This window comes from Bubalus kerabau, chromosome 1 (genome assembly GCF_029407905.1).
Source record: "Bubalus kerabau isolate K-KA32 ecotype Philippines breed swamp buffalo chromosome 1, PCC_UOA_SB_1v2, whole genome shotgun sequence".
Classification (NCBI taxonomy): Eukaryota; Metazoa; Chordata; class Mammalia; order Artiodactyla; family Bovidae; genus Bubalus; species Bubalus kerabau.
The window spans coordinates 5,792,154-5,813,902 of record NC_073624.1 but is presented as its reverse complement, the minus strand read 5'-3'; the positions used below and the strand labels follow the sequence as shown (position 1 = coordinate 5,813,902).

General features: G+C 50.5%; 1 protein-coding gene across 1 annotated transcript in view; it reads left to right on the top strand.

Annotated features, from left to right (window-relative positions):
• Positions 1-21,749, top strand: part of MPPED1 (metallophosphoesterase domain containing 1) — a 67,413-nt gene that overhangs the window by 21,101 nt on the left and 24,563 nt on the right. The window contains exon 3 of the mRNA XM_055566014.1: positions 16,899-17,124. Coding sequence (XP_055421989.1) covers positions 16,899-17,124 — 226 coding nt within the window. The remainder of the gene's footprint in view (positions 1-16,898; positions 17,125-21,749) is intronic.

Genomic DNA, 21,749 nt, shown 5'->3' with positions numbered 1-21,749 from the left:
GGAGGACATTCTTAGCGGGGGCAGCAGCTCTGAGTCGGAGAGTTGGTGGAAGCTTTGAGGACTGGCAAGGAGACATGGGGCCTGGGGTGCGCTTGGAGGGCCTCAGGGCCAGTGGGGACCGTAGAGGCTGGATGGGGACCAAGTAGGGCAGGTGGGGTTGCTTCATGTAGGAGGGAGACCTTGGCATCTGGGCAGTGTTTGGACAAATGGAGGGCGGGGTGCAGGCCTTCCAACTCAAAGGGGCAGGCTGTCCAAGAGTCCAAGGCTGGAGCTCTTATTGCCATTAGGTTGCACTCCTTCATTCATTCAGCGTACATTTACTGAGGGCCTCCTCTAGTCTAAGGCATCTGTTAGATGCCCAGGATATGGTGGGGAGCAAAACAGCCAAGACTCCCATGCAACAGGAACATAAACAAGAAAATGCCATGATGTCAAGGAGGCAGAACTGGGTGAAGTGGTAGCCTGTGACCAGGGGAGACACTCAACCGCCTCCCAGGTGTGTGAGATGGAGAGCTGGTGACTCACCTGCCCTGCATCTGAGGGTCCTCATCCATCTAGAGGAGGATGGTGAGGCCTTCCTCCCAGACTGGTGATTGTGCCGATGAGAGACGAAGGGTTAAAAACAACTTGTTCTCTGAGGCTTTGCTGGGTTTTCCATTGTGAACCTTCTTCTTTGCCCTGAACTGCATTTTTGCTCATCAGCGCTGGTTGTGGGCTGTGGAACCATTGGGAGAAATCGTTGGTTGGAAGAGAAATAGCTGGTTGGCCATTCGAGAGTTGGGGGGAAGCAAGATTCTCTTGCTAGTATGCTTTTTTTTTTTTTTTCCTACAAACATGGAGAGATGTGTTTGGATATGAAATCAGTCTGTGGGTTTTTTAAAATGTCATTTTCATGTTGGACTTCATTCCAAAACAGGAATAGTCAACAAGCCAGAAAATCCTGCCCAGCACAGAATTGAAATATTCTGTCCCCCTGTGCACACACTTATGAAATGTCTGAGAGACTCCATTTTTCTGTCTACACCACCTTCCTCTGCCTGCCCCCTGCACCTGGACTCAGCCCAACCTTTGTCAGAGGTTCGGTGACTAGTTTGGTTTGGAGGTTAGGACCATCACTTAAAGAAGTCGTGCCCTGTCCTGTTATCCTTGCCATGGCTTACAGAGCTTGCCCCTTCTCGTGGAGTGTCCCCCAACCCCTACCCAAGTCTCTCCCAGGCGGCCCTGCTCAGATGACAGGTGCATGAGAATTCCCTGGAGAGGTGGCGGGAAATCTGGTTGAGATGCAGGTCTCAGTCTGGTGGTTCTGAGATGGGCTGGAGATCCTGCATTTCTAGCCTCCATGTATTTGGGTTTTTTTTGTAGTTTGTAGTTTGTAGTTTGTTGTTGGTTTTTGTTTTTGTTTTCTTCTTTTTTTTTTTTTTGCCTATAGCTGATATCTAGTCTTTAGCATTGTGGTCAGAAAAGATGCTTGAAATGATTTCAATTTTTAAAAATTTACTAAGACTTGATTTGTGACCCAAGATGTGATCTATCCTGGGAGAAGTTCCATGTGCACCTGAAAAAAAAGTCACCTCTGCTGGTTTTGGATGAAATGCCTTGTAGGTATCAATTAGAGATTCTGCATTTCTAGCCAGCTCCCAGCTGATGAGTAGCCAGACCCTGAGCTGTCCAGTACTGCAGCCACCTGTCTCTTGGGGATATTGAGCACTTGAATGGTGGCTAGTGTGACTGAGAAACTGACTCTTGTGTTTCATTTCATTGCAATTAATTTAAATTAAATAACCACAGGGGGTTAATGGCTACTGTGGGGACAAGACAACCCCTTAAAGAGTCTGCTGTTACTGTCTCTGTGGATGAAAGAAATGAGCTTGGATAGGTGGAGAGCTAGCCTGAGATTGTATAGTGAATAAAAGTGGAATCGAGATTCTAACCCAAGGCCTAGGCTCTTTAAAAAATTTTAAATTCTTTTTTTAATACCTAGTGGCTCAAGCAGTAAAGAATCCGCCTGCAGTGCAAGAGACCCAGGTTTGATCCCTGAGTCAGGAAGATCCCCTAGAGAAGGGAATGGCTACCCACTCCAGTATTCTTGCCTGGAAAATTCCATGGACAGAAGAGCCTGGGAGGCTACAGTCCATGGGGTCACAAAGAGTCTGACTGAGTGACTACCACTTTCACTTTCAAGGTGACCTCGTATATTCAGAGAATCCATGCCCTTTCTATCAGCAGATTCCTCATTTCCAAGTCTGTTTTAGTATTTGTGGTCAGAAGTAACACTTTATAGCATCAGAACCAATTCACAAAGTCATATTTAAGTTGCTGACGGGACAGAAGAGGGTTCAACACTCTATGTTTCATATGTGAGAGCCACATTTTGCTACAAGGCCTCGTATACAGGTTGTATGAGAGCTGAACAATGATTTTTTTTTCTGGACAGCACTTTACAGTTTAAAAGGTGCATTCATGTTGTTTGCTCTGAAACAAACAGCCTGGGTCCTGAGTAATGTCATCCCCACCTTACAGATGAGGAGAGTGAGACCTGGTGTAGGAATGTAGTTTCCTGGGGGTCACCCAGGTCCTGGCTGTCAGGGGTCACCTTCCCAGAGAGCCCTTCTTGATGGCCCTACATGATCCACACCCCCATCCCAGTGTGCCCTGTCCCTCTCACCTGGCTTTATTTTTTTCCATATCTGTTATCCCCACCTGACCTAGTACTTAATTCTTTGTTCGTTTATTGCTGATTCCTAGGAAGGTTCACTCCTCAAAGGCGAGGATTGTGCTGTTTGTCTCAGTCATGTGGCATCTTCAGCACCATGGACAGCAACAGCCTCCCAGTCGGCACTCAATATTGTTACTTATTATTTATAAATTAAATGATTCATAAATCCAGAAGTGAGAGAAGAGCCAGTAGAAAGCATGCGGCTTTGGAGTGGGCAGGACTGCCTCCCCTATCCTGCCTGCCACATGCCTGCTGGGGAGCACTAAGGAAGTGATTCCTCTCTTGGGCCTCAATGTATTCATCTGCTGCTGCTGCTAACTGCTGAGTCGCTTCAGTCGCGTCCGACTCTGAGCGACCCCAGAGGCGGCAGCCCACCAGGCTCCCCCGTCCCTGGGATTCTCCAGGCAAGAACCAGTGTGAGGCTGATACACATTTCTTTGTAGGCTGTTGTGAGCATTGAATAAGCCACTGCAGGTGGGATCCTGTTTAAACATGTGGATCTGGAGAGACCCCCTTGAGTTTGGATTGTGGCTCCATTCTTCCAAGCCACCTGGCTTTCAGCATATTGTGTCTTCTCCCTGAGCCTCAGTTTTCTCATCTGTAAAATGGGACTGATATTGGGAGAGTTCTGTGAGGCAGGGACTGATCTGGGCTCGGCACAGGGCCTGACCCGAGAGCTACTCACGTAACAATAAATGCCGCTACTGTTTTTGTTGTGGCTGTTTTGTGAACGCATCTAAAATGCCTGGCAAAAAGCAGATGCCCAGTTGATGGGAGCTTTGCTTTTGTTTCATTTTGTTTTAAATGATGGACCAGATTTAATCTCTTGCCCATATGGTGTTCACTCATTTTTTTTCCCCATTAACAGACAATGCTGTGATAGTTTCAGGTGGACAGTGAAGGGACTCAGCCATGCGTATATCCGTATCGATTCTCCCCCAAACTCCCCTATGGGAGTTTTAATTACTATTGTTACTATCAGGCAAGGATGCCTTCCTTTTAAAAATATTTTTATTTATTTATTCATTTGGCTGTTTCAGGTTTTAGTTGTGAAATATGAGATCTGGTTTCCTGACCAGGAACTGAACCCACACCCCTGCACTGGGAGCATGGAGTCTCAGTCACTGGACCACCAGGGAAGTTCCCTGCCTTCCTTTTAAAAAAATATCAGATATTTAAAACCTAGGATTTAGCTCTATAAAATTTGCTTTTCAGAAAATCAGTTTTTAAAAAGTGTATAAGTTTGTTTTCTTGATTTCTCTTAAGAAGGGATTTCACACCTTTCCAAGTGTGCACGATGCAAATGAAGATCTGAGTGCTCTGGGAAGGCCGTTTGGAGCTAATTCGGGGCTGGTTTGACAGCCGTGACACTGAAGGGGAAGCGTGGAGCTGACAAAGCGGGGCTTTCTCTGGTGGCGTCCCAGCCGCTCCAAATAGTCACTTTCCAGACTAGCATTTGTCATACTGGTGTTTGAAAGAAGTTTTTTGTTTATCGATCCAACCAGAACCCTCTCCCCTTAACACTCTTTGTTGGTTCCCTGCTGTGTCCCAGGTGAAGTCCAGACCTTCCTGGGTAGTGGCGTCCCCTCCTGCTGTGACTCCATCTGTCCCTTCCCAGGCCTGCCCCCTCTTGCATCGTCATCTGCCCTAGGTTTTTAAGCAGTTGCCAAATACCTGGCCAGTGGGTTTTCCCACCTCCATGCCTTTGCTTGTGGGGCGTAGTCTTCCCGGAGACCCCTCCCAGCTTTGTCTGCCTGGAGAGCTATTTCTCTGATGCCCATTCTCATCCGCCTTTACGAAGTTCTCCCCTCTCTTCTAATAGGGGAAAGGAAAACTCACTGCTGTGTATGGTTCCTTAGGACTTGGTACCACCCCCATTGTATGCATGCATGTATGATCAGTCATGTCTGATTCATCGAGACCCTATGGGTTTAGCCCACCAGGCTCCTCTGTCTATGGGATTCTCCAGGCAAGGATACGGGAGTGGGTTGCCATTTCCTTCTCCAGGGGTTCTTCCTGACCCAGGGATTGAACCCAGGTCTTTTACATCTCCTACACTGGCAGATAGGTTCTTTACCACGAGCGCCACCTAGGAAGACCCCACCCCCATTACAGATCCCAAATCGCTTGCGTGTGTCTTTCCCACACTAGATTACAGGAGAAGGGGCTGGGGCAGGGGGAGCCTCTCTGTCCCCAGCTCCCAGCACAGAGGGTCCAGAACTTATTAGGACCAAGGAGAGTGACTGTGGAATGAAGGAGAGCATACACAAAAGTGGTGAGAGGATACTACTCTCCTGTATTTTAATCTTCAAAATGCTTGTTTAGCTTTAAAACACTTGGTTTCCCTAAGAAGTATTTTAAAAATAGGAATCTTTTGTCTTTACCATTTTCAAATACTTACTTCAGTTTACTGCAAAGAAGATTGTTTGGATCAATTTTCCCCCTTTAAATGGTTGGTCTGTAGGTGTCAGAAAGCACCAGAAGAACCTTATGGAAAATGTTTGTTCAGTAACATGAGGGTCAGGTCTCTGCCCTGCATCCTTGCCTTTCATGCAGGGTGGTCAGATCCCAGGTGAAATCCATGCTGGGAATTTTTAGGAAGGGTGGAAGCAAGTATAGACTTCCTAGCCTGGAACTCCTCAATTAGGGCTTTTTGATAAAGTGGGGAGGGTGAGGGGTCCCAGTCGTTAGATGGCCACTCAGTCCCTGTCCACCTTGAAATGCTGATGACTTCCAAAGTTCTAGGATTGTTCGCGTCCAAGGTCTGAATGATTGGCCACCAGGGTTCTAAGATTCAAGAATCTCAGAGTTCCAACAAACTAAGGTTCTACGTAGGATTCAGGGTGCTCAGTTCTCTCCTAAAATTATTTAAAACTTTTTTTGTGATTAAATATACAAACATTTACCACTGTAACCTTGCTGAAGAGTACAGTTCAGTGGCACGTAGTTCAATCACACTGTGGATGGAGCCCCCACTGCCGTCTGTCTCCTCACACTGTCATGGGGCCCCCACTGCCGTCTGTCTCCTCACACTGTCATGGGGCCCTCACTACCCTCTGTCTCCTCACACTGTCATGGGGCCCTCTCTTTCATCTGTCTCATGAACTCTTCATCTTCTCAAACTGAAACCCCGTATCCACGAAACACTAACTCCTCCAGCCCCTGGTACCCACCATTCTTTTGTCTCTGTGAATTTAGCTATAAACATCTGCAACAGGCAGAATCATACAGGCTTTGTTCTTTTGTGACTGGCTTATTTCACTGAGCATAATATCCTCAAGGTTCACCCATGCTGAAGCATGGAGTCAAAACTTCCTCCCCTTTAAAGGTTGAATTGTATTCCATTGTATGGATAGGGCACAATGCATTTATCCATTTACCTGCTGATGGACACTTGAGTTGGTCCCACCTTTTTGCCTTTGTGAATATGAGTGTACAAATGCCTGTTTGTGCCTCTGTTTCCAATTCCTTAGGTTATATACTCAGAAATGGAATTGCTGGATCTGTTTTAAATTTTTTGAGAAATTTCTGTACCATAGTGGCTGTTTAATTTTATTCTTTCTCCAACAGTGCCCGAGGGCTGTCATTTCTCCATATCCTCACCAGCTCTTGTTGTTTTGTTTTTCTGATAGTAACCTTTCTGATGTATGTGAGGTTATTATCTCAGAGTTCTATTTGCATTTCCCTAATAATGTGATTTGTAAATATATTTTCCCCATTCTTTGGGTTGCCTTTCACTCTGCCGGTGGTATCTTTGGTGTGCAGACGTTTTAAACTTGAATATATTTTTTCATTTGTTGCTTGTGCCTTTGGTGTCATATCCAAGAAATCATTGCCAAATCCAGTGTCGTGAAGCTTTCCTTCTATGGTTTCTTTAAAAGTGTTATAGCTTTAGCTCTTACTTTTAGATCTTTGTTCCATTTTGAGTTACTTTTTGCATGCAAGAGACATAAGAGATGCAGGTTCGATCCCTGGGTTGGGAAGATCCCCTGGAGGAGGGCCTGGCAACCCTTTCCCATATTCTTGCTTGGAGAATCCCATGGACAGAGGAGCCTGGTGAGCTACAGTCCAGGGGGTCACAAAAAGTGAGATGTGAATAAAGTGACTTAGGAAGCATGGATTAAGTGGCTAGCTTCATTCTTTGACATGTGGATGTCCAGTTTTCCCAGCCCCATTTGTGGAAGACTGTCTTTTCCCCATTGAGTGGTCTTAAGTTCTTTGTAAAAAATAACTTGACCATATATATTTATCTCTGGACTTTATTCCATTGCACTGATATGTGTGTTTGTGTTTATGCCAGTACCATACTGTTTTAATTACTGTAGCTTTGTAGTCAGTTCTGAAGTCAGGAAGTAAGAGACTTTCAACTTGGTTTTTCTTTTTCGAGATTCCTTTGGCTATTTAGGGACCCTTGAGATTCCATGTGAATTTTAGGATGGATTTGCTGTTTCCGAAAGAAACATCATTGAAATTTTGGTAGTAATGCCATTGAATCTGTAGATCATTTTGGGTAGTATTGACATATTAATAATATGAAGTCTTCCAATTCATGGGCACAGGATATCTTTCCACTTATTGGTGTCTTCTTTAGTCTCTTAGCAGACATTTTGGAGTTTTTACATACAGATCTTCTACCTGCTTGGTTAAATTTATTTTTATATATTTTATTCTTTATGATGCTATTGCAAATAAGGTTATTTTCTTAATATCCTTTTCAGATTGTTTATTGTTAGTGTTTAAAAATGCAACTGTCTTCCCCATTGTTTTTGTATCCTGCACCTTTGCTGAATTCATTTATTTTGTTCTAAAATCTGTACTGCTTTTCAAAATGGTCTTTAAAGGTTTGTTTACGAAGCCACAAGATATCTTGAAAATATTATGTTGTTTAAAATAAAGTCATTGAGAGCTCCTCAGCAGGAGGTTTTGTAAGGACTCAAGTGTATAGCACCATTTTTTCTTTTTCTAGAGAAATGTTTAATGCAAAAACTTTGGTGTATATAATACGTCTGGGTGATTGTGACAGATATGGAGAAATCATGGCTTCAGCTACAGATGGATCAGGGTTCAGGTTCCGACTTCTCTGCTTAACCAATTTGCACTTCTTTAACGTAACTGAGCCCCAGTTCCTTCATCCACTGATCTACTGCCAGTTTTGTGGGGCTGTTGTGAGGGTTAGACGTCGGGCACGGGGGAGCCTGTCTCAGATTCTCAGCAGGTGCACCTGCGATGCCATTCGTGGCTGTCGGACCTGCCAGGTGAGGAGCTGCTTGGCCGGATCACCTGCCTTTGAACCTGGTTGCCAGACCTCCCAGCACTTAGAGCCTCAGAATCGCAGAGGAGTCAACCAGTTCAGGTTTTCTGCCTGTTCTGTCTTCCCACCAGTCTCAACTGTGGCCTCGTTTGATTTGGTTCTAGATTTTGAGCAGCAGGTAGAGCGAGTGAGAGATCAGGCTGCCCTGGGCAGAGGCAGGAGGCAGGTGAGGAGTGCCTGGCCTCCGACGCCTTCGTTTAATTTCATTGCAGTTCTATTTATTACCCTATTGTTGCTCAGTTGCGTTAGACTCTTTGCAACGCCCTGGACTGTAGCCCTCCAGACTCCTCTGTTCATGGGATTCTCCAAGCAAGAATTCTGGAGTGGGTTGCCATTTCCTTCTCCAGGGGATCTTGCCAACCCAGGGTCACACCCGCGTGTCCTGCATCTCCTGCCTTGGCAGGCAGGTTCTTTGCCACTGTGCCACCTGTTAAGGTAATGCATGTGTGCAGTGAGTCATGATGGCTACAAGGCTTATGGTGAAGCCAATGGTCCTCTCTCTAGTGACTTCTATTCCCTGTGCATATTGGGTAGCTGCTCCTTTATTACCATGGCGTCTCTAAGTAACAACCTCATATTGCTGCGTTTTATTTTTCAATTTTAGAGATTCCTTTTTAATGTCTTACAGTGAAAAGTTAGAGACTTAGTCTCTCTATCCATATATACACATCTCTGATCCTTTTTCTACAGTCCCATCACAGGTTTTGGTTAAATGTTCACTGTGTAACCTATTGTTTTTTGTAAAGTAATTAATTGGTTTGTTTGTTTGCTTTTTCCCCCGTGTACCCATCGTGGTTCATCCCTGTCTCCTGCAGGGTTTTAAATGCCTCTCAGCAGTGTGGTGAGCTGGGCTGGACCCTCTGTTGGCTCATTTTTCTTGTACTTCCTGAGCCTCTGACCCCTGCCCCAATCTGGATTAGCTGCCTGCCAGGCCTCTGCACCCTCACCATCCTGGGATCGCCCTTCACCATTTCCGTTTGCCTTCCTCTGTCTTGGAGCCCCTGGTCCTGAGGTTCTTCCTTTTTCTTGGTTTACTCCCTCATTCTGGTGGAGCACACGCTTCAGTAGCTTTCTGAGAAAGAATGCGCTGGAGATAACTGTCTGGCCAAATGGTACGTCAGGAAAAGTATTTTGTCCCCCATCATAACTGGTAGTTTGGGTGTAGAGTTGTGGGTAGCAGATCATCTTCCCTCAGAACGTGGACGGCGTTGCTCCATTTTCTTCCAGTCTCCTTGGTCTCTGTTGAGTATCTCATCCTTTGTATGTGGCCTGTTTTGTTTCTGGACAGTGTGTCTCAGATGTGAGTGGTTTTTATTCATTATTGAGGTAACCCTTTAAATGGAGCAAATATTGTCTTTCATCCTGTGAATTTTTTTTTCAAAATTTCCCACCCCTCTTTTTTTTTTTTTCTTCCTGACTTCTTTTTTTGTAGTATTCACATGTGAGTCCCTGGTTTTGATTCTCTGATTTTCGTCTCGCTTCATTGTTATTTTGTTTCAGTCTCAGGGAAATTTCCTCAACTACCTCTTCTACTCTTTAACCAAAACTAAAATATTCTGCCACATTTTAATTTCTTTTGTTAACAGCGCCCTGCTAGAATTTCATGGATGCAACGTCTTCTATCATCTCACCAATGGTGATAACTATATATATATATATATGTTTTTTTTTCCCTGCATCAACCCCGTTTTCTCCAATTTCCTTTCTTATTATTTGCGCCTCTGCCCGTTTTCAGCTTGGAGGCTTTTCTCTGAGGTCTGATGACCCTATGTGTTGTGTTTAAGAACCAGACACTTGAAAGCTGTTTTTTAAAAAATATTTATTTATTTGGTTGCACCAGGTCTCAATTGTATGTGGGATCTTCAGTTGCAACATGTGGGATCTTAGTTCCTTGACCAGGGATCACACCCAGGCCCCCTGCATTGGGAGTGTGGAGTCTTACCCACGGGACCACCAGGGAAGTCCTAGAGCTGTTGATAAGCTGTGTGTATACGTGTGTGTATATGTGGAGGGGGAATGTACCACGACAGCCCTGGCCGTCTCTTTGGGGAGCATCTGATGTTGCTGTCTGTAGGTTTTCCTCCTGGACAAGTCTTTCTCCCCAGAGATGAGTTCCCTGGTTTGCAAGGCTGGCTTCCAGAGTTTGAGAGCGTTTCGGGGAAGGGGCTTGGGGCCTCCACAGTCACCGTATTCATTCTTGCCCTTCATCTTCCTGCTGTTCAGGCTCTTGCCTCACTGCCCATCTCCCCTCAGGATAGTGGTCTCTAAGTGGGGCTGTGGAGCCATTGTTTTCCCTTGAGAGTAAATGCCCTCTTTTCTGCAGAGATTAGGGGGTGAAGGGCATGGTGATGGTCTGATGGGGGGTTCTGGGCCTGCCTGCTTCTGGATGTTCTAGGTCAGACTGTGCACCTGAGCCCAGGTCCCCAAGCCCCCTGGGGCTCTGGCCGTAGCTTGTCCTGCTTCTTGTGGGAGAGTCACACCCTTTCATTCCTTTACCACTGACGTCACAGGATGTCAGCAGCAAGCAGGCAGCATGGGTGTTCGGAACACCCGCCCCGTGTGAGCCCTTCTGTTTGACACAGTCAGCACCTGCCTTGGGGACCCCATCCCAGCATCACCTGGAAGGTCTTAGGAAGCTGAAAAGAGGTCAGGACCTCCGTGTCACCTCCTGTGGGACCGATGGGGAAACTGAGGCCTGAGCAGGGGAGGCCTCACCTGGGTCCAGGGAGGTGGTAACAGAGGTGAGGCTCAGCCCAGGCCTCCCAGCCTCCAGCCCAGGCTCTTCCCGGAGCCTCTGGGTACCAGCCCTGTGCCCAGGCCTCGTGCCCCACCGATGTCTGTTGAGGGAGTGAAAGACACGACAGCTTGGGATCTGCCGTGCGATGTGCTGGTCATCTTAGTGATGGTCCTTCCAGAACATTCTGTGGTGGGTTGCCTGGGGGACCTTTGGTGACTCAGTGACCTCACCAGCCACCCCTCATCCTCAGTCCTGCATGGGATTCAGGGAACGTGTATGAGCACCTCCCCGTGTAGCCAGCCCTGTGCTAGGTGCAGGGAGGAAGCAGGTGGGTTCCAGGGTCAGGGTGTCCGGCTGATGGGGGAAGCGGACAAAGCAGCTGACAGCGAGAGCACAGGCTGGGCAGGGCTGGGTGAAAGCGGGTGATCATGGAAGGCAGCCTGGAGGAAGTGGCACTTGGGCCCACTGGTGACGGGTGAGTGAAGTTGGAGTTGGCTCAGGAAGAAGGCAGGAAGGGAGTCCTAGGTGGGTGGAACAGCGTGAGCAAATGTCAGGAAGCCTTCGGCAGCTCAGAGGTGCATGGTGTGCTGTGCTGCGGAAAGGTGAGGTCGTGGCACCGACGGGGCCTGGCCTGGAGGGGGCGCCATAGCCTCGAGTTCTGCATGCATGCTACATACAGGGTCACCAGCTTGGCCCTTGGTGAAGGTCTCAAGGGGCCTTTTGTGAAGTGTTTGGTGGGCGGGTGTGTGTTCTGGCAAGCCGTGACTTCTGGGGAAGTTTCCGCAAAATCTTTCTGGCTATAGGAGGCCTAATTTTTGGGAAAAAGAACACAGAAACCTTTCAACTGTCCTTTGCAGCCTCAAGTCATATCTGGTCTGCCGTAGCAATTGAAACGAGCATTTAAATGGAAGATGAGGACTGAATGTTCCTGGTTTTAAAACATTTCCCAGGAAAAACAAATGTTTGAAAGTTAAACATTTTGGCTATTAGGAGGAAACAGAAGAAAAATTGCATTTGCCTTTTAAATATGGGCACTCGTGTTGGGTTATAAATCCAGAGCTTCCCACACAGGCCCCGAGCCGGCCGGCCTGCAGCTTGGCAGAGGGGCCACCCTCCCAGGACTGTCTGTCCCACAGTGGGGGTCTGAACACCCAGGTCTGGCCAGGCAGTCTGGATTCTGGTGCTACTCTGTGACCCCAGGCACGTGACCTAACTTCCTCAGGTCTGTTTTCTCATCTCCATCCTCCCAGCTCCCATCTCTGGATTTCCTGGTGAAAGAGTGACATGAAAGCGTGAGTCATTCAGTCGTGTCCAGCTCTTTGTGACCCCATGGACTGTAGCCTGCCAGGCTCCTCTGTCCGTGGAAATCTCCAGGCATGAATACAGAGTGGGTAGCCATTCCCTTCTCCAGGGAATCTTCCCAACCTAGGGATTGAACCTGGGTCTCCCGTGTTGCAAGCAAATTTTTTACTCTCTGAGCCACCCAGGGAAGCCCTGAGAATACCGGATTTCCTGGTAAAGCATGGCATTTCATCCTCTTTGCAGCCCTAAAGACAATGATGAGAGCTGCCATCTTGGTTGTATAAATCCTGCCTTTGAGTATTCTGAATTCTGACTTGGTATCTTGGAGGCTGGCTGGCCCCAAGTCTCTGGCGGGACTAGCCCTCCAGAGTTTACTCATTGACGAGAAGAGTAAGGACTCAGTTCTGAGCACACCTTTCAGAAGCAAACCAGCCAATCCAGAGTTCTCCACCCCCAGCCCCCAGCCATGCCCTCTCCAAGGTTCTTGTATGCTGTCCTGGTCACCCCAGGGCCGGGAGCAGACATCGAGGATCAACCGTCTCCCCCAGAGCCCATCCGCCTTATTCACTAGCTCATCTTCCACCCCCTTGTCCTGTTTTTAGGGATTTGTGAGTATAAACTTCCTCCTCAGGACAGTCATTTCCAAGTCTGCGAGTCTTACCACCCCTGATTAAAACAACCCCCTGTTTAAGTGCAATACAGGGGCTTTACCTGTCTTCCCCGATTTGATTTTTCTAAGAACTCTGTGAGGAGCCCTGAACATTCCACCTTTATGGGTGAGGATGCTGGGGCTCAGAGAAGTGATGGTTTTCCCTCCAGGCCAGATAGCCAGGAGGCGGAGGTGGGGTCCAGCTTTGCTTTCTAAGGGTACCTAGAAGCATCGAGTATGAATTGCTGATCACAGTGCCCGGCACAGGGCAGCACAAACCAGCGTATGTGGGGAGCACAGCCTCTGCAATGTGCTGCATCGCTCAGCCCTGCCCTTGTCCCAGGCTCCCATCTTCAGCCTCCCCTGCCTGCTCGTGCTGCACTCAGAATTCCCTTCCTGCATCGCCAGCCCCGTCCTCCACGCGTGCACGGCAGTGGCATGCGGGTACCCAAGCCACGTGCAGCCCCCATGATGGCTCGAGGCTGGCTCTGCATTCCAGAGTTACTCTAGACTGCGTGCCATCCCCAAAAGTCTGCTCACGTGACTCTCCCAGACATCGGCAAGTGTTTAAACACAGAACTGTCAAAGACGCACTAAAAATGCAATCAGAGATCGTTAACGCTGTCTCTTTATTCCAGTCCCCTCTGCTGTTTTCTGTGAGCCGGGTATGCATGGGCGGGGGAGCTGTAAGGGGGTATTTGTCTGATTGCCGCTGCATTCAGACACACTAAAACTCCACCGGGCTCCATACGCTGCTCCGGGAACAACGTAGATTATGGAGAAGCTTGCATGTATCTTGTTGAATTTAACAGATTATGCAGTTGGAAGGCAGCATTTTCTGTTAAATGAGATGGGGAAGTGTTAGCGAGAAAGAATTGTAACCTTTTGGAGGAAGATTAATCTTGGAAGCGCAAGTAGTGGATTTTGTTTGCATCCCTCTCTGCCTTGAACCCCATGCACACTCGCTGCTGTGTGCACGCCACGTGTGGGTGCGTGTCTATTTGGACATAGATGGCCAGTGAAAAGTTAAAACGATATGGTCATCTTCCAGTGCTCTGCTGATGAATACCTGATGGGTCTTTTTCACCACCCACAAAGCCATGGCCTGCAAATGCCAAGATCTCAAGTGAGCTGGCTGAGAAGAAAGGAAGCATTTTGGAAAGATGGGCTGAATGTTACCACGCAGAATACAAATGCATAACAATGCTCACCAGTTCTGAAAAGCCGGGAGGTTTCCGTGAGAACTTGCTGCTTCTCCCAGACTTGAGGCTGCACCCCCTGGCCCACCCAGTGAGGCTCACCTGGCCCAGGAGCTGAGCAGACCCACAGGTCCCCATGCCACTCTCCCCGAATGTCCTGTCTATCGAGTCCCCACCTCACCCTGTGTGTCCTCCTAGAGGCTGGCTGGTGTGACTGCTGTTCTGTGTGCCTGGAAAATAAGCCACACCAGGACAGTTGGAGGAAAAATTTGGAGGAAAGGGAGGGATCCAGCTAGAGAGAGATCAGTTGGTATAAAGGAGGCAGAGCTATCTCAAGATGGGTGGATTGATTTATAAATGCCTCCATCTGTCCATAATCCTTTCATCTTTGTCCACCCATTGGCTCACTCACCCACCCATCATCCCTCATCCACCCAGTGATCGGTCTCCCCCTGAGAAGCAGTGTAGCATGATGGTGCTGATTCAGGGTGAGTTCGATGAGGCCGAGCTACAAAGACTAAATGTCCAGTACCCTCTGTGCTTGTGCATCACTTTATTATGGATTTGTGTAACCTTTCTGAGCCTCTGTTTTCCCAGTTGTAAAATGGGGATAGTAGCTTAAGTGTCTTTGAAGGTTAAATAGCTGGTGAGTTGCTACATTCAGACAGATGTGCTTGGGGCTGGACCTCCAGCTCAGGAGGATGTGGGGCTGGGAGGTCTCTGTGTTCACACACGGACGAGCCCCCTGCCTCCAGGCTGCACGGCACCCATGTTTTGGAGAGACCAGACAGTATTTGAGGGTGTCATGATGGCTTGTTGGGGCTCCTTCCCCTGCCTGGCTTTGTGTACAGGAGCTCGTTCTCCCCTGGGAGGGAAGAAGCCTCAGTCACCTCCTCTGATCCGAGGTGGGAGGAGCCGGAGAGAGCCGACCATCTCCTGCCCACTTCCCAGTCCCTGGCAGTCGGGAGCTGCGGAAATAAATGAAACTGTACGGTTGGAGTTATTTGCTAATTTGCTTAAGCAACACCCCCAGTCTGAGACATGACATAAATACATTAGTCGGGGAGGCACTTGGGGTGGGATGGATGGGTGATGTGAAGTAGAGACGCGGAGAAGCAGCGCTGGAAGGCAGTTGTGCTGGCCGCTGCTCCAGCTGTGACTCCCGCGCAGCGAGGAGCTGGCCTGGCGGCCTGGAAAGACTCCGAGCTGCTGACCCGGAGGTGTGGGGTCAGCTGGACCAGCGCCTAGCATCACTTGCTCCACTCATCTGCTGTGGGACCTCAGGCCCCTGTGGGAACCCGGCTCCCCAGTTACGAGACCAGAGGTCACTGAACCTGCCTCGGGAGCACCCAGCCTGTTTCCAAGGGTGGCTGGCCTGACAGCAAGGTCCAGGAAGTGGCGGGTTTCTCTCTGTGATGCCCTCAGGCCCTCTCCCCTCCCCACCGCAGCCCGAGCATCACTGGAGGTTGGGGGGAGGTGTCTCTGCACCGTGTCACCTGGGGTCCTGGTGGGGCCTTTGATTTCCCGATTTCTGCTGGGACCTGCTTGGGCTGGAGGTGGGTGAAGCCCACATATCTCCTGTCTGCCCCCGAAGCTCTCCTGCGAGGGGAACAAGCAGACTGCTCAGCACCCCTGGGCCATGCCGGGATGACACATAGGAAGGTGGGTGAGGCAGGAGGCAGAGGGGCCTTGCGGAGATCAGCGCGTGGTCTTGTTGGCAGCCAAGGGGCAGGGGCCAGGTCTGTCCCCTTCTTGTCTCCAGGGACTGTGGCCGGGCCATAAACCCCAGTGCCTTAAAATGAGTGCAGCGGGCCTGGGTGTCAGTGGTAGAGACAGGTTGGGACCGCGCCAAACTGACCTCTGCTTCTTGCCTGAAGGAGGCATAGGCACCTAGCACTTGCCTGGGCCAAGACTGTGAGATTTAAAATGGATCGATTTCTAGAAAACAGAAAGAATGACATTTTACTGAGAGTTTCTCTAATTTTTAACATTGGTGACAAATTGAAATTTTAAAAAGACGAGAAAGTTTTCTTTTCGCCAAACAATATGTCAGTGGGCAGGGCTGGCCTGCGGGCTTCTAGTTGCAAACTTTGGCCCAGGGAAGACAACTCCGTTTTGAACCTCAAAAGCCTTTTTGTGTTTCCATTCATTGGCTTGCCTGATCCCAGAACAGTCTTGCGAGGTAGACATTTTTCTTCCCATGTCACGGGTGGGGAAACAGAGGTCCGTTTAACAGAGGAGGTTAAGTCACATGGCTCATTAGTGTCTGAGCCCCAGCTGTCAGCCTTTAGAGCCCCCATGCCTGTCACTGGACAACCTCCCTGAGTTGACAAATACCAGAGAAGAGAGAATGCTATTTTTCTCCAACCTGTAAAGAAGTCTGGGGACTTCCTAGCAGTCCAGTGGTTAAGACTCTGCCTTCTGGTTCAATCCCTGGTCTGAGAACTAAGATTCCACATGCTGTGCAGTTTGGCCCAAAAAATGAGATGTCTTTTTTTTGAGGGGGAGAGGGGTGACTGTGAGGCAGTGATGAACAGACCAAGTGTCAGGAGAACCACTCACTGTGTAGCCCCCCGGTGAAGGGGCCTGAGACGGGGAGGTGGGGACCTGGGAGCAGGGTCTCCTTCCCGGGCGGAATTGGCCCGGACAGAAGAACCGGAGACAGAAAAGTCCTGAGAATGAGGCGGGGCCCCTGCAGCTCAGAGGCCCAGCAGGAAGCTGCCCAGCCCCCTCCCGCTGGTCTGGGGGAGCTTCAGTCGGCCGCCCAGCAGAAATGGGGGCAGGGAGACCTCAGGGTTGGTGATCAGAGGGCACCTGTCTGGAGGGAGGGTCACCTCTGACAGGGCTCCCAGGGGCTCTTGCCTGCCCCCCTTCCCCCAACTGCCCTGTGGCCTCTGGAAGCCAACAGCAGTGCCCCCTGTGTGTGTGTCTGTGTGTGTGTGTGTGTGTGTGTGTCTGTGTGTGTGTCTGTGTCGGCTCTGCAGGCAGCCTGCCCTATGAGTACAAGATCGTGATCGCTGGCAACCACGAGCTGACCTTCGACCAGGAGTTCATGGCCGACCTCATCAAGCAGGACTTCTACTACTTCCCGTCCGTGTCGAAGCTGAAGCCCGAGAACTACGAGAATGTGCAGTCGCTGCTGACCAACTGCATCTACCTGCAGGACTCGGAGGTCACCGTGCGGGGCTTCCGGATCTACGGCTCCCCGTGGTGAGTGTGAGGATGCCATCCTGACTGCTGGCAATGGTGAAGCTATGCGAGGGTAGGGGGGATGGTGGAGCTGAGGCTGAGGGCTCAGAGGGAGGTGGGGCTGGGAGAAACCATGGAGAGACTTGGGGCCAGCTGTCCCCTCATGCCACGTGACCCTGGGCAGGTCACTGCCACTCTCTAAGCCTTGGTTTCCCCATATCTGACAGATAATTAGATATGCTATACTGGCTCACATTTAGACAGGAACTATTATTATCCTCATTTTCCAGGTGAGGAAACTGGGGCACAGAGAGGGTGAGGGTCTTGCTGAAGGTCACACAGCTAGGAATGGGCAGAGCTGAGATTAAACCCGGGCAGGTGGTTCCAGAATCCCTGCTTTTAACCATCATCCTATACACCAGGAATCTCCCTATTGTCTGTCCCTCTGACACATGGAAGATGCTTGGGTGGAGGTGATGACTGATTAGCCAGACTGAGATGAGGCAGTCAGAATTTCCATGGAGGACCAAAGGCCTGGTTTACTGTCCTGGGGATAGCAGTTGTTTAAATCACCAGCATGCATCAAGACTTTGTTCCCTGTTGGAGACACAGAGCAATCAGGCCTTATCCTTAGGCTCACCTGGCTGAGTGGGCATCAGGGTGAGAACAGGTCATGACTGGTCTCTGTGATGGTCAGTGTGTCCATAGTAACTTGAGTGATGGTGATGGTGGTGGTGATGGTGATGGTGAAGGTAATGATGATGGTGATGATGGTGATGGTGGTGGTGGTGAAGGTAATGATGATGGTGGTGGTGATGGTGCTGGTGAAGGTGGTGGTGATGGTGCTGGTGGTGGTGATGGTGCTGGTGAAGGTGGTGGTGATGGTGGTGATGGCGATGGTGGTGCTGAAGATGATGGTGGTGGTAGTGATAGTGAAGGTGGTGGTGAAGGTGATGATGGTGATGGCGATGGTGGTGATGATGCTGCTGGTGCTGGTGATGGTGCTGGTGAAGGTGGTGGTGATGGTGATGATGGTGGTGGTGGTGATAATGGAGGTGGTGGTGATGGTGCTGGTGCTAGTGAAGGTGATGGTGATGGTGGTGGTGGTGATGGTGGTGATGGTGGTGGTGGTGGTGATGGTGCTGGTGCTGGTGAAGGTGATGGTGATGGTGGTGGTGGTGATGGTGGTGATGGTGATGGTGCTGGTGAAGGTGATGGTGATGGTGGTGATGGCGGTGGTGGTGGCGAAGATGATGGTGGTGGTAGTGATAGTGAAGGTGGTGGTGATGGTGATGATGGTGGTGGTGGTGGTGATAATGAAGGTGGTGGTGATGGTGCTGGTGCTAGTGAAGGTCATGGTGATGTTGGAGGTGGTGGTGATGGTGAACGTGATGGTGGTGATGATGGTGGTGGTGGTGATGGTGATGATGGTGCTGGTGAAGGTGATGATGGTGGTGGCGATGGTGTTGATGATGGTGCTGGTGCTGATGATGGTGAAGGTGATGGTGGTGGTGGTGGTGATAATGGATGTGGTGGTGATGGTGGTGGTGATGATGGAGGTGGTGGTGGTGGTGGTGATGGTGATGGTGGTAATGATGGTGATGGTGCTGGTGAAGGTGATGGTGGTGGTGGTGGTGGTGATGTTGGAGGTGGTGGTGATGGTGAACATGATGGTGGTGATGATGGTGGTGGTGATGATGGAGGTGGTGGTGGTGGTGGTGGTGGTGATGGTGATGGTGGTAATGATGGTGATGGTGCTGGTGAAGGTGATGGTGGTGGTGGTGGTGGTGATGTTGGAGGTGGTGGTGATGGTGAACATGATGGTGGTGATGATGGTGGTGGTGATGGTGGTGGTGGTGATGGTGATGGTGAAGGTGATGGTGATGGTCCCAGTGATGGTGATGGTGAAGGTGAAGGTGGTGGTGATGGTCCCGGTGAAGGTGATGGTGATGGTGGTGATGATGGTGGTGGTGATGGTGAAGGTGATGGTGATGGTCCCAGTGACGGTGATGGTGAAGGTGATGGTGGTGGTGATGGTGCTGGTGCTGGTGAAGGTGGTGGTGGTGGTAGTGGTGGTGGTGATGATGATGGTGCTGGTGAAGGTGGTGGTGATGGTCCCGGTGAAGGTGATGGTGATGGTGGTGATGATGGTGGTGGTGATGGAGAAGGTGATGGTGATGGTCCCAGTGACGGTGATGGTGAAGGTGATGGTGGTGGTGATGGTGATGGTGCTGGTGAAGGTGATGGTGGTGGTGGTGATGGTGATGGTGCTGGTGAAGGTGGTGGTGATGGTCCCGGTGAAGGTGATGGTGATGGTGGTGATGATGGTGGTGGTGATGGTGAAGGTGATGGTGATGGTCCCAGTGATGGTGATGGTGAAGGTGATGGTGGTGGTGATGGTGCTGGTTCTGGTGAAGGTAATGGTGATGGTCCTGGTGAAGGTGATGGTGGTGGTGCTGGTGAAGGTGATGGTGATGGTGTGGTGGTGGTGATGATGGAGGTGATGGTGATGGTGGTGGTGATGATGGTGGTGAAGGTGATGGTGGTGGTGGTGGTGATGGTGAAGGTGATGGTGGTGATGGTGATGGTTATGGTGATGATGGTGATGGCGATGGTGCTGGTGCTGGTGCTGGTGGTGATGGTGATGATGGTGGTGATAATGGCAGTGGGGGTGATGGTGAAGGTGATGTTTATGGTGAAGGTGATGGTGGTGATGATGATGGTGTTAAGATTACAATAATGATGATGATGACAACAAATCATCCCTGGGCGATTACAGTCAGCTGGGCCCTGGGCTTAAGTCTTCATAAGAACTGTCTCTAATACTTGACCCCTGTGAGGACTCCTTTATTGTCCCTATTCTACAGGTGGACAGACTGACTGGCGCTTAGAGGCCCAGCTGGCAGTGGCCACAAGACGCCAAGTACTGGCAGGGGGAGGAGGATACACAGGAAGGAGAGACCTCAGGGGCTTGAAAGAGTGGCTTGATCATGGAAGGGTCCCTGGAGGGGATGGTGTGACCAGAGCCACATGGGAGGAGAGGGGCATTCCCAGGCATGGAGGGTGACAAGGCCTGAGGCTGTGCCATCAGCCAGAGCAGCACACTTAGGGAGCTGATGGGCGATCCAGGGGACACGGGGTCTGTCCAGGTGCAGAGACTTCAGGGAGAGCAGCTGCCAACTGAGAGTAGCCAGGAAGCCTGGGCTGCCCCCACTGATGCGGCAGGTGACCCCTGCTGCCTGGATGCTGCGGGTGGGTTTAGAACATGGTCCCACCCTGCCAAGGCTCCCTCAAGGGGCAGGGGTGAGATGCCGGGCTGTCCTTGAGCCCCTAGAGGTGCCTGCGGTCACCTCCCCAGTCCTCATGATGTACAGGGTCTCCACAAACCCTCCTGGGAGCCTGTGGGATCCCAGACAAGGTCTGGTATGGCACTCAGGTGTGATGAGCTCGGGGCCAAGGCTGGGAGAGGAGGTGGCCGAGTCAGGCCATGAGAGCTCAGCCCAGAAGGGGAGGTGTGTTTAGGTTAAAAAGCAGAAGGAGGTGGTTGTCGGAGGAGGAACTGGGGTGAATGGAGGCCTGGAGGTGATGGGAGGACCGGAGTGTGAGGTGCAGGTGGGGAGGCGGGGAGATGAGGGTCAAGGGTCCGGAGGGTCAGGTGTCAGACCGGGGACTCTGGGCTGGATCTCTTTGCCCAGTGGTCTCCCACAGCCTGTCTCCCCTGCACACTCACATACCCATACACAAACATACAACATTTTTTTTTTTTTTAACTTGTATTCCGTAGAAGTTAACAGCATGGCTTTGGGACCAAACTGCCTGGGCTCAACTCTTGGCCTCACTTCCTACGGGCTGTGTGACCCTGGGCGAGTCGCTTAACCTCTTCTTGCCTCTGCAAAATGGGAATAACGGGCACCTTCCACGGAGAGTGGTTGTAAAGCTGTCAGGAGGGTTCAGCTGAGCCGAGTGGCTGCACCAAGCTTTCCATGAACAGAGACACCATTCTTGTTCTTTGCTGTGTGGAGCCGCACCCCCTTCCCCTCCTGCCCCCTCCCTAGAGCCCTGAGTGTGGGATGGAGCACGGCAGGGCCAGGGGGCAGCAGGCGTCACTCAGCGTCCTTCCTGTCCCACCCAGAGCAGCTCAATGCAGCCCCACAGCTGGGCTCCAAAGAACCCCTTTGACAGCCAGCTCCCCAGGCTCCTGGCCAGGCTGCCAGGCCAGCCCTGTGGCCCCTCTGCCAGCTCGAGGCCACGTGCTAGAGCTGCTGAGGCCTGGATGAGGCTGCTGTCGGCCTTGCTGGGGTCCAGCTGCAGCATGCTCCAGCTTCCTCTGGTCTCTGCTTTGCCTTTTGTGACCCCAGAACCAGCAGTTGTGGACCTTAAGTTGCAGGTCCCCCGGAGCCTGAAAGGGGTGAGCATCTTTTCCTTGACCCTTACCTTTCTTCCTAGCTGGGTGCACACCTCCACCCCATGCCTTGGCGGGCCCAGCCCCAGGCTGCAGGAGTGGGAGGGGCTGCAGGACAGAGAAGGGACCTCGCGTGGGGCTTGGGGAGATCCAGGAGGGCTCCCTGTGGGAGGGGGTATTTGAAGGAGGCATGGTGTTTCTGTAATGGCATCACCAACTCAATGGACATGAGTTTGAGTAACTC